This window comes from Limanda limanda, chromosome 14, assembly GCF_963576545.1.
Source record: "Limanda limanda chromosome 14, fLimLim1.1, whole genome shotgun sequence".
NCBI classification, from domain to species: Eukaryota; Metazoa; Chordata; class Actinopteri; order Pleuronectiformes; family Pleuronectidae; genus Limanda; species Limanda limanda.
This window is the reverse complement of record NC_083649.1, coordinates 8,069,974-8,087,616: the sequence shown is the minus strand read 5'-3', so window position 1 is coordinate 8,087,616 and position 17,643 is coordinate 8,069,974. Positions and strand designations below refer to the sequence as shown.

Here is a 17,643-nt window from a genome sequence, read left to right as displayed (position 1 = left end):
CATTTGGATAGCGGCGATACACAAACACAACCAATCCTGTTTATTGCATGAAATTACTTAATTCTAGAAACAGGTTACACCACCTATGGGGACTTTTAGTAGTCGGTTTCTGTGTGCATCACAGATATCATATAACAGGTTGAACTTGTGCTGCGTGGACACGCCCTCTCCGGGACACATAAGGCAGGTGTTGACACAATCATAATGAGTTTAGAGGACAACAGCAAGACTTCAGGTACCGTACACTTTTTACTCAAGATAACTATTTGCACCCGATGAACAGAGGGAGGATCTGTTTTTTATATAAATGCAAATCTACATAGTACCTGTCCTCTACAAATATACAAATATTTCTGGTTTAAAAGGGTTATGCAGGTTGTTTGAAAGAAAAACTGTCATGCATAAGATATTAAGATGACCTTCAAATGTTGAGGCTTCACGAGGTCTCATCGTTAATAAGAGATTTGATCGTGACAGGATTGTTTATTGTTTATACAGAGAAAAGTGTGTGTGGATGAATAAGAATTAGATTTGTAAGTGAGTAATGAGGTGTGAGCTTATTTAGACTATGATTGTGTCAACTCAAATATAAAATGACATTGTGTGATTGATATAGAGATTTTGTGATCACATGTACATAGTCAAATGTGATCGCCATAATCAATCTGTTTGCTGTCAACAGTCTGTTTAATCCAAATTCGCTGGGCATGAAGAAGTATTCCCAGTGGAGGCATTTGAAATATGTAACACACCCTTTTGTTTTGTTGATGAAAGCAGGAAATGACTGATGCCTTTAATTGGCATTAAACAAACAAAAAAGACCTGAAATAAACCTGTTTCTCCTCAGGTGCGTTATGTCGTCGGAGCTGGCCGTGTTGTGCTTCCTGCTCCTGCAAACTGGAGCTCATGGGTTCAAGATATTACCCGGGAAATCTCAGAGTCACATGGAAATCACTGAGGGTGCAATTTTAAATGTTGTTGTGCAAGTGTGCCATGATCTGGCTCAAGCTGAAGGGACAGACTTCACATTTCCTGTAAGAGTTCACTGCCCTGGAAGTTTGCACCAGAAATTACTACGTCTCTGTTAGTAATGTCGGTATGTGTTGACTCTGTGTGTGTGTGTCTTTGTGTGTGTGTTTGTTTAGTCAAAGCCTTACACCACAGAGGCTGTTGCTGTTGCATGCAACGCCAGAAAGTCCTCCAGGAGTTTTGAGCAAGCCGTCAAATCTGTCATAGTACACAACGTCCGGGTGGATCTCCGTCATGCACTCAACGGGAGCTTCCACTTTGACGCTGAAATGTTTGTGCGAGGAAGGAGAATCATCGCAGAGGGAGTCCAGGCCGTCAAAGCGAGCGACAAGCAAGAGAACTTTGAGGCAGCGAGGGACAAACTGGGGGAGATTTTACATCCATTACAGGTTTGCATCATTAAAAGGTTTACTCACTTAGATTCAGATAGATTTGATGAGTTATTACCTCTTATCTTCTTTGGTTAAGGATTTCTACAGTCATAGTAACTGGGTGGAGCTGGGGAAAAAATTCCCAAACTCTAATCTGCTCCGACCAGACACCAGCATTGGAAACCTAGCAGGTAATGAAACAGTCGAGGAATGCAGTCTGGGTGTGATTGAAATGATTTCAAAGAAGAAACCAAATGTCTTGTTGATGAACTTTCCCTCAGACATAAGCAGAGCAACATGTCGAAACTGTGATGGAGACGACTGCACCAACAACATTCTGGAGGACGTCATAGCGGAGGGGATACTGACCTCCGGTTATTTTGGTATTGTGCCTCTGGTCTCAACCAAACCAGACGGTAAATCATTTGTTAACTTACCAATTCATGCCGCAGTCAATATAACCAAGAACTCTCTATTACAGGCCAGCCTCCCTAGTATACAACTCAATCAGAATCAGAATCAGAATGTATTTATTGCCAAGTAGGTTTACACCTACCTGGAATTTGCTCTGGTTGTTTGTGCATACAATGAACATAAAAACACAATAATTACAACACACACAAGAAAAAAAAACAATATATAAAAGAAAAAGATATAAAAGAAAAAAGATATAAAATGTAAAGTAAAAAGTGAAATGCAAAATGCAAAACAGGAGAGCAAAATGCAAAACCGGAGAAAGCAATGTCAATTTGAAATATGCAATGTAATGCAATATAATATAATATGTGTTAATGTAACACATCCTTGAGGCGTGGGGGCGGGATAAAAGTCCAAGTCAGGTGGGGGTCCCGGGCCTTGTTGATAAGGCCAACTGCAGCAGGGAACGGTAAGGCCCAAAGGAGCCCATGTGAGACAGCAGCAGGAGATCCTCCGGAGGTTCACCGCGAGCGATCAGGCGCGATGAAGACGTTTGAAAACACATGAAAGACACGATATTCAACATACAAACAAAGATAGAGATAACTGTGTTGAGCGTATTTCATGTGTGAAAAACAAACCCCGGAGAAGGTCCGGCCCAAATTTGTTGGACATTCTGCAGAGTACATTTACAGATAAATATTACGACAATAACTTTCCTGATTACTTAAACATCTATACTCTAAATACTTAGAATTCTAGTGTTACTGCTCACTGATTTTAAAACTGGTCAAAAATGTTATCAGTCGAGGTTTTTATTTTCACAGTGTATTTGTTGTACAGGTAAATGCAGCCATGGAGGGGGGGTGGATCTAACAAGCAACATCAAGCCTAAAGGTGGAATCAACAAAGACGCGTTTGATTCCAGTCACGGACATCTCCACACTGAAGCAGCAAACCTGGCCGGAGCTGCAACCGCTCAGCTGCTAGATGACGTCCGAAGGGCCGCCGGCGACAGAGTCTTCCTCCAGTACGAAACCCTTTCTGCACGTTTCAATGTGCACAGTTGCTCAAAGTTTTTTTTTTCCAATCTCTTTTCCATCTGTCTACGTCCCCTCAGGATGTTGGGAATCTCCAAAGGATCCAGTAAAGCTCTTTGTTTTGTGATCGACACGACAAAGAGCATGAGTGATGACATTGAGGCAGTGCAGAGTGTCACTTCCTCCATTATCAACAGCGAAGTGGGAACGGAGAACGAGCCCTCGACTTACATTCTTGTACCGTTCAATGACCCAGGTGGGATGATTTTGTTTTGAAAAGATGCACATTCTTTTTATTAAAAACTGTGGCATGGGTTAACCAGTAGAGTTCCATGTTTCATCGTAGAAACCAAAATTCTTTCTCCTGTTTCCAAATGTTGTACAGGATTCGGGCCGTTGACAAAGACGACAGACCCGCAGGTGTTCAAGAACGTTATCAACTCCCTGTCGGTAACTGGTGGAGGGGACGACGCAGAGATGAGTCTCTCTGGGCTTCAGGTTCGCTGACGCCTTGGAGTCGATTCAACTACTTTAAGAAGACTTGAATTTCTTAACTATAAACCATCTTAACTGTTTGATTTGCTTTGACTCAGCTGGCTCTAACTGCTGCTCCCTTGAACTCTGAGATCTTCGTCTTCACTGATGCGCCTGCTAAAGACAAGCAGCTGAAAAGTGCAGTGATCGCACTCATCGAGCGAACTCAAACAGTGGTGAGTAACGAATACACTTTTCTGTTCCTTTATGTGACTAAAAAACATCCATCAATTATCTTCCACTTATCCGGGCTGGGGGGCTAGCGAGGGTTTTCCAGAAGTCCTTCTCCCTCGCCACGATTTCCGGCTCTTCCTGAGGGATCTCGACGGGTTCCAGGCCAGATAGGATATCAATGCGTGTTTAGTTTTTGCTTTGGGTGGCACCGTGGTAAAGCGGTTACCACTGTCTGTGGTTAAAACACTGGTTCAGGTTTTTCTGTATAGAGCTTATATGTCCTCTCCATGTCTGTGTAGGTTTTTTTCGGGTAATCCCGGCTTTTGTTAATTGCTTGGTTTTGTACGTCACTCATAACTTAAGTCCTTCATGACTCGATGATGTCATTCACATTTTTGTTCTCCAGGTTAACTTCATGATTACTGACTCAAATGTGACCAATCGTCGGATTCTGAGCAACAAAACGGGGAGACAGAGGGCGATCGCCACATCAGACTCTCAGGTGTACAGAGACCTGGCTCAGGCTTCAGGAGGTCAGGCTATTGAAGTCACAAAAACTGAGCTCCCCGCGGCCACCAGCATCATAACAGAGTCCACCAGCTCCTCATTGGTAATGGCACAACCATCTCACTGCTGGTCAGCATTGTCACCTCAAAGATCTCAGCTGGGTCACTGGTGTTATGCGATTTCTCCAGGTGACCCTCCTGCAAGCAGCCAGGAACCCGGGCAAAACCGAGAATTTCTTCTTCAGGGTCGATCGGTCTGTAACAAACCCGAGGGTTTACATCACCGGGCGATCTGTCACTTTCACTCTCATCAGCCCCAGTGGTAATACTGCCTCTCTAAATACATACACTACTCCACTATTCCACAAATTACACCATATGCAGATTTGCTGTTTCATGGAGCAAAGCAGCAGCAACGATTTGGAGTCAAGTCTATCTATTTCCGTGTAATCGCAGTTATCATCAGACAGCAAATGCATTTTCCTAATTTATTCAAAGTTCTTTCTCTCTTCCAAAACAGTAATTCTAAGACATATAAGAGTATAAGTTTTAAGTTTTCTACGGGAATCAAGAAGGTTTGTGAGGTGGTCTGGTGTGAATGTAACTGTAACCGTCACACTTTGCATTTCTGTTCTTTTACAAAAAGGAGATTGTGCACATATTATTGCTGCATTATTTCTTACCAACGAGCTGTTTTGGTTTTGTTTGTAGGTAAATCACAGCAAAGCACCGACGCAACAGGGTCACTGATCACCTCGTCGCAGTCAGTGGGAAACTACCTGAGTCTGCGTATAAAAACAGAAGTTGGACAATGGGAAATAAGAATGGTGTCGACTAATCCCTACACTCTGAAGGTCATAGGTGAGAAATCCATGGTTGATTAAGATATATCACAAAATCAATCCCTACACTTAAAGCTGAATCCTTGATGTGGCTTGGAGCTCAGAAAGCGAGTTCTCCTGTGTGCTTGATATGTGCAGGAAGGTTTTGTGTTCTTGTCACATATCTGAGAAATGCAGCTGAAGTTATAAAGAGATTCCTTCTTGAGATACCACATCAGGTTCAGCTACTGTTCCCTTAGAGCCTTAATCTTTCATTGTAATCTCGCATGGAACTCCGGCTTCCTCCCGCAGTCAAAAGACAAGCAGCTTCGGTTCAACAGCGACTCTAAATTGCCTGTAGGTGGTGGTTTACTTCACCTTTTTGTTTTATTCTTTCTCTTTTTCTTAGCTCAGAGCTCTGTTGACTTCCTGTTGGACTTCGTGGAGGCGTCGCAGGGCCCATTCGCTGGATACGATACACTTGACACACGCCCCAGAGCTGGTAAAGGAATGCTTCAGTGGGAATTTGATGATGCGCCAACACCATTAAGTCAAACAAGATAAAAATGAATTTCTTTAAAAGGTGTGAACGGTACCTTGTTGGTGACTTTGACGGGGAGTAAATCTGGCAAGCTGACGGAAGTCACCCTGGTTGAATCGAGTGGGTCAAATGAGGTAAAAGGAGTTGTGGAGTCACAGGGAAGCGGAAATTTCTTGGTCCGGGTTGACCAGATGCCGTCGGAGGAGTTTGTGGTGCGGGTGAAGGGGCAAGTTGGCAGCTCTTCATCGGGCGTCTTCCAAAGGCAAACACCTACCAACTTCAGAGCCTCTAATGTGACTATCAGCGTGAGTACCCATCCAAGACCATCAGAGATTGTATTTCAAACATTAGCATTTATTCACTACAAATACTTTATCCTTTCTCTGTATTTAGGCCGATTCAAATCCCATCCTAATACCAGGAACACTATTCTCTGTGCCCTTCACCGTGACGACCGGTGGAACCGGGGGAAACTTCACCATCCGAGCCACCCACAACCAACAACGTTTTGACTCAGTATCTCCAACCTCTTTAATCCTGGTATCTGGAAACAGTACCGATGGCACAGTGAACATCACAGCACCGCTCAACACCCCATCTGGAACTGATTTCACCCTGACCATTGAGGCCGAGGCTCCAGGGGGCGCTGACACCAACTACGTCATGCTGCGTTTCTCGGTTCTTAACACGGTAAGACAAAGTAAAAAAACGATATATAGCTTGTTACTTCTCTTTAAAAAATGTCAATACTCATTTGTCACTGGACCTTTCAATCTCCATAGTGTTTTACAACCTCCTTCTCGGGCCATACTTAATGACTCAGCACTTGTCTTTGTCTGATGTCAGATGATAGTGATGATGATGCTGGTACTCCCAGCTGGTATCAGCCAAAACAACTTTCTCAAAGGAATTATCATCACACAGATCAGAAGACAGTAATTCCTCCGTCTTGTTAAACTCTCTTGATCTTGATCTTGATCTTTTGGAATTTGTGAGATTTGTCTGGAAATTTTTTTGTAGTGTATTTCAATGGTTTCTTCAATATCTCGGTTCGTATCAGTAATCTGCTACGAGAGGTTGTTGGTACAATTTTAGTTTCTTTGGTTCTACCAGCTCCACAGTGGCAACAAATACATTTGACTGTAAAAGGCTGCAGCTTGTTAGCGATGTGCTCGACACTGTAAAACACGCCTGCGTAGGATTGTGTCTCCAACAAAGAGAGTTCACTTGAGAGCATCGTTCTCACAGCTCATCCGGTTTGGCAGCATCTTTCCAGCAGAGGCCTGAGACTGGAACACCTGGTTTATCATTCACTTTGAACAAAGAGATAGTTGCTTTATCACTTCTCTGATGAAGTGTGGTATGACTTTCACATTTCTTTTCTTGGTAATAAAGCTGTGTGTTGCATTGGATCTTCACCACCTTGACATGTTTGTCTACTTTTTTCTGTTGTCTTTACCCTTCATGAGATTTACTTTCGTGGTTTATTTTGTATTCATGACCTGGTTGACAGCTCAGATTAAATTGTCATGTGGGCCACACATGTCTGGTGGTTCAGAAATATCTTTTCTAAATACCCTTTATTTTGTAGTAAATTACACATTTTTCTTTTCCATGACATTCATTAATATATTAACTCAGTGATGTCATCTGTTTTTTCTTGTCTTCATAGGTGACCGATTTCACCAAGCCGGTGTGCCAGCTGCTCAGCTTGCAGTCCCGGTGCTTTGGTGCTTGCAACTCATCGACGTGGGAGCTGTTGGTGCAGGTGACTGACGGGGATGACGGGACGGGTGTCGAGCGCGTCAGCCTCAAACAAGGAAACGGGTCCTTGAACGCCAGCCAGGCCGCTGGCAATGCAGACATAATGCTGGTGTCCTACAGGGCGTCTTGCTGCTCACCTGACATGGAGCTGCTGACTGTGGATCGGGTGGGAAATGTAGGCTTCTGTTTCTACTCTCTCACAGGGAATCCGCCAGCTGCTCTCTCTTCATCCACCAAAGTCACTCAGTCACTCTTTCTTTTCCTGAGCATGGTTGGGCTTGGGCTCCATGTTACGAATGTGGGGGGGGATTCAGTGACTCCAGGAAAGCTCTGACCAACCTGCTGCATAACTGCAATCTGATGGGTCCCGATTGTTTGGGCACAGGGTGTTTTCTTTTTCCTTTTCTAAAGTAGAGCTGGTTGCAATACTGATGATTGCAATCTTACATTAAAAACTGATTTTCATCTGCATTGTAAAAGTAGTTTTTCCTCAGAGAGATGAGGTCTGAGGACTTTTGTGATCCGCCTGCTGTGAATCCTGATGGAGAGAAATCCTGTTGCTTCCCCTGTGTATGCTCCACCAACAAATGGAAATGACATTTTGTTTCTTTAAAAAAAAAGAAATTTATTGTTGTCATAATAGTGTCTAATGTATAATACTTTACAGAAAACAAGCGTTGCTTTTCACATTTTGCTACAAGTTCAACAATCTCTGTCCAGTTTCCTTTTTCACTATTTACATTTTGAAAAGTTTTCAAAGGGGCTCATTTAAATCAACTGTTCAGTGATTATGGGACAGGGGTCAGGGGTCATGAAGCGAATACATGTGTTGAGAAACATACTGCTCTCGTACGCATGTTAATGGTGACATAGTGGCGGTACCAGTATGTTTACTACCATGTAAATGGAAAAGTTTGAAGATTAAATTTACACACAAACAAAAGCCATCCCGTTGTTGATATTTTTTGAAGAAACTTATTTAAAAAAGTGATAACAGTGTCCACTTACTTTACACCTTTATCACAACTTGCACATGTCCCTCTAACCTGCAGCCTCTTCAGTCCACTTGTGCACCCTTCTCTTGTCAAATCACTTTAACTGGTGTTAATACAACAAAATATCTTTGCAATAGCATTAAAGGTACAATATCATAAAACCAGAGTGGGGATTATGTTGAATCAGCGACAGAAAGTGTTTGAGATACGGATGTCTGTTGTTAAAAAGTGTTACACAGTCAGTTTGCATCTAGATTGTCCAAATTCCTGCCCTTAAATGGCACCTTTCAAGGGACAACAGTGTTATCTGAGTATGTAGGGGAGCGGGTCCTCGACAGTGCAACGGAAATGTGTTTATACGAAATTCAGACCAGTTCTTCAGAGGGTGAGTTCACATGCACATCAGGCAGTGCCATTGGTGTACTGCGAAAGCTTATTCTCCAAGTCACAGATTCTCTTCTCCTGAGACAAAACTGTGGCCTTCAGATTCTGAATCTCCTCCAGCAACCTGTCGAGCAACTGAGGCTGGACAGGAGGAGAGTGGAGAGAAGGAGGGGGGGAGGGAAACAGAAGAGGAAGGAAAGAAAACAGACAGCGACAGGGAGGGGGAAATTAAAGGATAAAGGAAAGGAGAGAGGAAAAATAGGTCAAGGACAGTGAGCGACTAGACAAAACTAAATCAAAACAAAGAAGGGAGCTCTGGAAAAATAAAGTGGGCTGTGGGTACAAATAGAAAAGAGATGATCAGAAAAGGGTCAAACAGAGATACAGATGAGGTCAGGAGTAACAGTGCATTCAGGTTATAGACCGCAAAGATAAATCAACTCGGTGTAATGTTACAACAGGTGAGCCACAGAACTTACTGGCATGCTGTTGGTGTCCAAAGTGGACAGGCTACGTCGGGTGGTGGGTCTGGAGTCCAGCATGTTCTTCTTCGCCACTTTGAGCTCTCGGCTCTTTGGCGGCACGTAGCCCTCCTTCATGGACATGAGGATCGGGTCCTCGTCGCGGCCGTCCATCCACTCCTCGGGCTCCATGGCGGGCTCGGGCCCGGCTGTGTCTGGGTACAGGTCGTCCTGGAAGAGGTCCGACTGTGTGAAGGTCAGAAAAGGAGAGGATGAGACAGTGATTGCTTTTGCAGGGTTAACCAATTTTCTTTGTTTTTATCTCTTGTTCACTTTTCTTTTAGTCCTTTGGAAATGTCAACAGATTGTGAAATGGGAATGGGAATCATTTAAAAATCCACTAAACAGCTAAATAAAAACACCTCACTATTGAAATAACAATAAAAAGCACTGTATTGAAAATATTGCATAAGTAAAAGTACAGGAGATTTCGCTTTGCAATTAAACTAACTCATACTTACATTTTGTTGCAGCGTCCGTGTTAAAAAAATGTCTTGACATGAGCAGAACATTAAGTTTGTAGCTGATAAAGTTGGAGCTGATTTGAATTTCAATTTGTGTGTATAAATTTGACACACAGCACAAAAAGTAGCAGCACTAAGGAGATGTGGTGAAATGGAAGTATTATCCTCACAATAACAATATACAAATACAATGTATTTATTGTGCAATATGCCAGATTTATATTGTGTAATATGTCATTAGAATGTGGCGTTGAGCAGAACTAGTAACTATAGCTGTGGAAAAAACAAATGAAGTGAAAAGTACAATATTTTCCTCTGACCTTTCGTGAGATTTAAGCAGGAAGTAGCATAAAATTGAAATATATGAAAGTAAAAATATCTAAAAATTACAGTAGTTGAGTAAATGATCTGTGCTCGGTTGTGAGGTTTGATCAGTGAGTCAGCGGGACTTACTTTTCTGGGCACTGTCATTGTGATGGGTTCACACTTCTTGTCCAACAGCTTGAATAACCTGAGAGAGTTAATACATAATGATTGTGTTAGTGTGAGTAAATATAACAGGACTGCATTCATTGGATATAGCCGACGTATACATTTGGGGGATAATTGTAGGGGATAATAAAAGATGATCAGGCTTTGAAGACACTGCATCACAATTATATGTCCTTATGAATTCCATTAACCTTTAGGCCGGAGGGTGACACACTCACATGTCCACTGACCAAACTAGAATGACACTACGCCTGCCAACAGTTGCCTTAAATTTAATTAAGTTGCACCAAATCACACCAAATCATACTTACCATTCACTTAAATTTCAAATTTTTGAAAGCGCTATATAAATGCAGACCATTTAAATGTGCCTGTTTCTTTTTCAACAATATCCACAAATTATTTCCTGAGACATCTAAGAGAATCTAAATTGATCAAGGCCCTAACTTACAATGTGCTGAAAAATGATTCCCGAATGTTTGTTAGAAACCACTGCACAATTGATTGGATTCTTTTCTGACCCATGTTTCATCCTTCCAACAAATTGTGCTCAATAGTTTTTTGCGTAATCAGAAACAAATCAGTGGGGAAGGTTAAAACCGTCAAGTCCTGGACAGAGGTAATAAGATACATAAAATATGAGAAACACCTCTAATGATTGTTGACATCAATATCATACCTGCTGAATGTCAAATCTCATAATACTATGGATTTGTCATCAGGCCCAAAACTGGATTAGAGCTTGAAAAACTTCCTCGAGCGACATATTGCCTCTCCTATTCTCTTTACCTCCCATCAAACGAGCTGTGGTCTGATTCATGGCACAGTTTGGTTCTTACCTGGCGATCTCACACTTGCTGACGTCCACTCCTCTCTTTGGCATGAAGCCCATCCCCCTCTGCGGCTCCTTGGTGCTGAAGGTGTTGAGGTAGTGGACGTAGGGCGGCTCCTCTGTGATCTCAAAGTAACGGACACTGCTGTCCCCCTACACACACACAACCAGACACACACACAACACAAATAAAAGGCTGGCCTTGTCATAATGAACACACATGCACACGTGTCTATACATATTATTACACTTAAATTCTGTGTACCTTCCCACAGAGGTAGACCATGTTTGCATCGGCATCATAATATGGTAACAACACTCCGTTGCTCGTGTCCAACTCCAACAGGGCAATCGGCTCCTCGAAGTTCGTCTGTGGAGAATCAAACAACATTGAAGGGAGCCCATATTTTGTTGTGTACGTGTATATATAAATGTGCACATATAGTATTTGTTTCCCTTTTTGATAATGCATGAGCAGTATATATATAATAATGGTTTGTTACCGGGTCCCAGAGCCCGAGCTCTCTCTGGCTCATCCTGGTGAATCCGGTGGTGAAGATGTTCCCGTCTCTGGTGAAGATGGCTCTCATCGGCCGGATCCCGTCGTGCGGAGCCAGACGTTCCTGTAGATCAGCCCAGGACAGACATTACTATAAAAACTCAACTTAGGGCTTAAAATATCTTTTCAATGTTTCATTTTTAACCTTTTATCCTCTAGTTGAATTGTACATTACTCTGCTATTTGTCTTGTGACCTGTATCACATTTTATTTATTTATATTGTATTTCATGTTTATTTTCTACTCCAGGGGTGTCAAAGTCATTTTTGTTATGGGGCCACATACGGCCCACTTTGATCTCAAGTGGGCCAGACTAGTAAAATCATAGCATAATAGCCTCGTACCCCCCCCCGTTTCTTTCACCGCCGCCGCCACGCCCCTCTGCCCTGGGTTACGTCGTACAAACTTCCTGAATAACAAAGTTGCAAAGATCACATTTTGATAATAAAATAATATATGTGAAGAGAATGTCTGATCAATTTAAATTATTTCTCGCAATAATCATTAACAACGATTTCCACAACAATAATGGTAGGAAACAGATATATTAAAACAGGCTTTATTTTTTTGTTAAGCTGTTTCAACTTTGCTTAAATTCAACCTTATTGAAGTACTTTTGGTGCTATTTATCACTACATTCCTCCATCAATCTGTACTTTTTCAAAAATAGAGAAACAATAAATTAAATTAGAATCACTTTGTTACAACGATGATGAAGTTCAACCAAAAATAACACATGCATGTGACTGGGGTGTAATGTTTCTAAGTGTCTTCTTAATTTGCTGGGTCTCATACTGTCAGCTGCCAGAGTTTTCAGACCTAAAATATACACTAGTCTCTCCTCATCCCCCCCTTCATTCACGCCTTGTATCCGGCGGGCCAAGCTAGACCCCCTGGCGGGCCGTATTCGGCCCGCGGGCCGTATGTTTGACACCCCTGCTCTACTCACTCACCGCAACCACCTCCCTCTTGCGGGGGTCGCAGACACGCAGCCGTCGGTCCTTACAGGTGGTGCAGAACAAGCTGCCATTTCGGTTCCAGCTGATGCTGTAGATGAGGTCCGGGTGGTCGTCCATGGAGACGAGAGGCTCGCCCGTCCCCACGTTCCAGACGATTACCAGGTTATCACTGCCTGGTGGGGGCGATTGGAGCAGAGTAAAAAGATGGACGTCTGGACGGAGGCTGAATTGTGTGCGTGTCCTGAGACATCAGAGTGTTTGTGTGTATATCCTACCCGCAGTGAGGAGGATGTTGCGTGCGGTCGGGTGCCAGGTGACGATGCCCACACGCTTGGAGTGTCCTTCCAGGATCACCACTGGGTCGGAGAGGGGGCGGGTCAGAGAATGATCTGGGATCTGCCAAACCTGGAGAGGAGGGAGGTCGGATTGAAGAGCCAGTGTTGTAATGTTGATAACAAATCATTTATACCATGTGATTACAAATTACTGGTTCATTTAACTAGGCTGTGGATCTTGTCTCTGATGTTTTGGTTGAAATAGTTACTGCATTACTTCGATATATGACATCATTTCCTGACTACATAGTGATGAATATTTGCACTACTGCACAAATTGAACATTCATCTGTAAAGATATATATTTAGATGTATATATTTTATTTTCTATTTAAAATTTTTGATATTCTATTTCATTGTTATTCTATTTTATTCTTTTTTATTCTATTTTATACTATTTCTATTTTTATTTTATTTTTTTGGGTTGAAATTACTGAGCATTGCTTAAAGAGAGTGTGTGACCCAAGCATTTCATTGACAGTGACTGCTTCATGTTATCTCTGTGCATTTGACAATAAAAATCTTGAATCTTGAATCTTGAATCTTGATGTCAGGCCGACATCAGTCCTTTATTTAAAGGAATTTATTATTTATTTAAATCCACATAACCTTTAGATCCTGTTTATTTTCCTATAAGATGCAGAGATATCTTAAAAAGGGAGTTTTTAAATACATAATGTGACGTCATACGCTGAGGAAGCATTTTCTGATTAAAATATGTTTTGGATTTTCTCTCTGGCTCAATTATTTGCAGAAATATCCTAAACGTGTTTTATAGATATTTTCTTGATGCTGACCTTTGACCTTTGACCAATCAGTTCTTACAACCCTCACCACAGATCCAACATGTCACATTACTTCATATAAAACCTTTATTGTGAAAAGCAAATCATGGCATTCTGTTACACGAACAGGTGTTTCGTTCTGAACACATGCTGTGTGATCGAGAACACAAACTACACACAGACACACACACACTCTCTAATGAGGCTCATCAGATGACACAATGATCCGTTGACATCACAGCTATGGCCTCACTGTAACTGCACAGTGGTTACACAGCCAGGACCGGACAGCTGCAACTGTCTGTCTGTGTGCTGCACATAAACTACACACACACACACACACACACACACACACACACACACACACACACACACACACACACACACACACAAAGTGAGCGAGAACATCCCAGCAGCTGCTGCCATAGGAGAGGCAGCGATTCGATCATTCCTGTGGTGTTGTTGTGAACAAGTGTGAACTGAACTGATGCACAGATCCATGTTGAGACCAGAGACACGTTGTCTTAACTCCAACTAAAATAATTCTGTATGATTTACACTTGACATGTTGCACAGTTGAGCATAAAGCAAAAAGCAGATATAAGCCAATGACGGATCATATTATCTAGTAATTTTATCTGTCAATGAGGCTGAAAATGTCTCTTGAAAATCTACTGACTCATACTAGGACATTTAGTAGCAGCAGGGTCAGCAGCTGTGTTAACATCAGCAGCTGTGACAGAGACGGCTGCGGACAGACCCCAGCCTGTGACCAACCTGTGGAGGACAAAGTATGACGAGCAGACTGATGAAGAGGAGGAGACGAGGCAGAGCAGGTGGGCGGACAGACAGACAGGTAGACGCAGCGATGTCTCCACTGATCCAGGTCCCTTATGGCCATTATACTCAGGCGGGCGACAAACTATGAATGTTACCTGAGTCACCGAACAACAAACTCCTCCACATGCATTAGCAACTTCTCCCTCCCACACACACACACACACACACTTTTATGCACAGCACACACACACTTACCATTGCAGTGCAATCCTCCGAGCCACTGGCCAGGATGTTGTCGTCATGCGGGCACCAGTCGATATCCAGGACGGGCCCGGCGTGGCCGACCACCAGCGGGTAGTCTTTGCCCACACGACCCGACTGCAACACACCAGCAGCACAGACACACAGGAGTGAGTGAGGGAAACAACTCGCCACAAACATTCACACATTCCTCATGACAGGAGACAGAAGTAGTGATGAACAGGTGATAAAACGTCATGAAGTGTAGGTTAAACATCCAATACTACACATCTCAGTATTTCAATGAGGAACAGGAAAATACGTTCAGAGTGAAAGTTTGTAAACTGGTTCATTCAGTAGCTGCTCCCCAGCGTTTCATGGTCTCACACGTCCCCCTGAACAGACAGAGTTCAGTTGTGGAACTTTTTGACAACTTATACAAATGGGCCTAGTGGTGACAAATTGTTTTCTCCTCTACTATTTCCAAAAGCAGGAACAAACCTTCAGACAACGATGAACGAGGAGGCCTTAAAAGAAAAGCCACCACAGCTCAACAAGTAGGAAACTCCTTCGGCTGAATATGATAAAGTTATGCGATAGAAAAACTGATCATGAGGGGAGATAATCAGTAACATCGATAGTATGCATATAGGGTTTGATATCTAGGAATATGTCCATGTGAACATGCATATCAGCTTTTGAGATATGTAACCCTGCACACACACACACACACACACACACACCAGCAGAAACACACCCCGAGGGAGTGTGTATTTATATCCGAGCGACGAGGCGTTGAGAGGGGAGTTTTTCTTGTGGCCTGTTGGGGACCCGGAGGGGGGGAGATGCAGGTCGGTGTGTATTATTAGCACGAGTCTTTTCACTATGACTCCAGTATATAATCACGTCCACCTCCCGGCGTCTCTGAAAAACGGTGAATCACTCTGCGTCTTCTTGCTACTTTAGTACCACACACGCTGATGAATCCCGGCTGCGTCGGTCACCTTGTTTCACCCGGGATATAAACTGTTAAACTATCTCATAAAGTAGAAAAAAGTGCTCATCATACTTTGTATAGTCCGATAATAACACCAGAGATATACTCATGTGGTTTAAAACATAAAGTAAGCATGTTATTTATATTTTTCAAACACCACAACTATTTATCTTAGTTTTTTAATATAACAGCATTTTTCGTGTAATTCAATTAGCTTCTTCACTTAAGTGACTCCAGCCCCTGGACTCAGTGCGGATCAAACTGAAATCTGCTGAGTGGAAGCTTCTCTCGGGACAGGTCAGATCATTTGTTGCAGTCTTGGCTGATAGCAGCGGCGTCGTCAGCTATTTGGAGATTTCCTCCTCGAGCTGTGATCTGCAGCTCAGTGAAACCGGCCGTTAAAACACAAAGCTAAAATGTAAAAAAATCGTACTGCAGCATCATTGACTGAACAGGGAGATACAGGTTATATTTCCCAATCCTTCCCCGTCAAAATACAGACTGCAGTTTAGTTTTGTCTTTGTGGCGTCCATCATGGCGTTTATTTTAAAGCGATGTTGTCATCATCATGATGCAAGAGTAACTTTGACACCACGCCGAACCATCGAGGCTTTAAATGTCTGATCTGTCTCGACCTGTCACTGTATATTCAGGGCGTCCTTCCTAAATATAAATAAATAGAGATCCTAGGTTTTTATCATGTTGAACTCACATTTATTTCCCTATTTTAACCTTTAAAATCTATTAAATGTGATGTACAGGCCTGGTTATCTGTTTTAATTTCAGAAGTTGCATTTGCTAACATTTCTGCATCCACATCAAAACACAAACTGAAGTTGCGTCTCGTCTTTGTGGCCGTGTCCATCGTCGTGTTTATTTTAAGACTCTGATGTCTACATGATGAACTTCAACACCACGCTGAACCGATCTGTCTCAACCTGTTGCTTTTCCTGTCGCTTTATATTCTGTTTCAGTGATCAGGGCGTCTGTCCCATAGGGCCCAGACAAAACATGATGTCCTCTGCTATCAGAAGGGAAACATACCAGAACATAATAATATTGCATGTTGTGTTATTTCTTAAATGAACTCGATTTTATAACCATCCCACTATCTTTCTGAGGGAATTACACTTAAGAATTTAGGAACAACATTTACCCAACGGGCGGAACCTCAGAGGATGAGACGTATCTGTTGTTACAGTAAATTATTTGCAGTTAGAAGCTGCGTCTTTGCTTCACTCTGCCCTGTTTATGTCTCACAGCTTTGTTTCTGTTACAGACTCATCCCTAAATTTTACAAACTGATCAGCTTCTGATGATGAGAATCCAAACAGGAGCAATGTTTAGTTAAGAAATCTGAAAGCACCTCCGGCCAGAGCTGTTTGGAGAAATGCATCATATCAGGTGGATCGTATATTTCCATTTGAACAGATCAATACACAGAGATCAGAGAAACAGAAGTGATGTCAGGATTCATCCAAACAGCTCCTGGGCACTGAACTACAAAAGAATACAGGTTGTCCATTTAAATCAAAAATACTTTTTTCTTTTCCTGTAAAGTTCCCCTCCACTTCCTTCCACTTATTTTGAATAAAAACAAATAGGAATATTTAATACTGTTTCCATAGTAATTAAACTCTGAAGACATGGACGAGTTTCCCCTTCGACCTCACTGACCTTCGAGAGGGGCAGGACCAGGAACGCTCCTCCCCCGCTGGATTCGACAATGACCGCCAGGAACTTTGGGTTGACGGCGCAGAAGGAGCTGTCCCACGTCACCCGGGAGACGCGGATGTCGTCATAGCCGTGCTCGGCCTTCATCGTCTGGCCGAAGACGTGACGGAACTTGCTCTGCCGCACGATGCTGCGACTCATGGCTGAGGTGAGGAGAGGAGACAGAGGTGAAGAGCAGGAGAGGAGGGAGGATGAAGCAGTGGTGAAGGTTAGAAAGAGGAAGGGAGAAGTGAGAGGATGCAATGAATGGAAAAAAGACTATTAGAGAAAAAACTAAACTTTTATCCTTACACATTTCAGCATCAACTCAAAAAAATGAATTAGTGACTCATTTTACTTTGAAAATACTGCAGACCACTTTAAACAACA

General features: G+C 42.6%; 2 protein-coding genes across 2 annotated transcripts; one reads left to right on the top strand and one right to left on the bottom strand.

Annotated features, from left to right (window-relative positions):
• Positions 1-854: 854 nt before the first annotated feature.
• LOC133019889 (von Willebrand factor A domain-containing protein 7-like) lies at positions 855-7,598 on the top strand. Its single transcript, XM_061086477.1, has 15 exons — positions 855-1,034; positions 1,146-1,418; positions 1,498-1,591; positions 1,682-1,816; positions 2,661-2,847; positions 2,938-3,113; positions 3,243-3,355; positions 3,451-3,567; positions 3,972-4,175; positions 4,261-4,393; positions 4,783-4,932; positions 5,302-5,394; positions 5,476-5,738; positions 5,827-6,123; positions 7,106-7,598. The coding sequence occupies exons 1-15, from the start codon at positions 855-857 to the stop codon at positions 7,529-7,531; spliced, it is 2,841 nt and encodes a 946-aa protein (XP_060942460.1). The 3' UTR covers positions 7,532-7,598.
• A 996-nt stretch (positions 7,599-8,594) lies between these two features.
• On the bottom strand, positions 8,595-17,415 carry coro6 (coronin 6). The gene is made up of 10 exons (XM_061086168.1): positions 17,218-17,415; positions 14,559-14,681; positions 12,679-12,808; positions 12,398-12,576; positions 11,389-11,508; positions 11,151-11,255; positions 10,893-11,038; positions 10,015-10,072; positions 9,056-9,283; positions 8,595-8,717 (listed from the first exon to the last, which is right to left on the bottom strand). The coding sequence occupies exons 1-10, from the start codon at positions 17,413-17,415 to the stop codon at positions 8,595-8,597; spliced, it is 1,410 nt and encodes a 469-aa protein (XP_060942151.1).
• Positions 17,416-17,643: the final 228 nt, after the last annotated feature.

Bases quoted from the DNA above. Each gene is read 5' to 3' on its own strand.
- LOC133019889 (XM_061086477.1), top strand. From the start codon at position 855: ATGTCGTCGGAGCTGGCCGTGTTGTGCTTCCTGCTCCTGCAAACTGGA. The intron at 2,848-2,937 runs GTACGAAACCCT...ACGTCCCCTCAG, and splicing joins GGCGACAGAGTCTTCCTCCA to GATGTTGGGAATCTCCAAAG. The intron at 6,124-7,105 runs GTAAGACAAAGT...TTGTCTTCATAG, and splicing joins GTTTCTCGGTTCTTAACACG to GTGACCGATTTCACCAAGCC.
- coro6 (XM_061086168.1), bottom strand. From the start codon at position 17,415: ATGAGTCGCAGCATCGTGCGGCAGAGCAAGTTCCGTCACGTCTTCGGC. The intron at 14,682-17,217 runs GTCAGTGAGGTC...GGTGTGTTGCAG, and splicing joins TGGTCCTGCCCCTCTCGAAG to TCGGGTCGTGTGGGCAAAGA. The intron at 12,809-14,558 runs GTAAGTGTGTGT...CCTCCTCTCCAG, and splicing joins CGGAGGATTGCACTGCAATG to GTTTGGCAGATCCCAGATCA.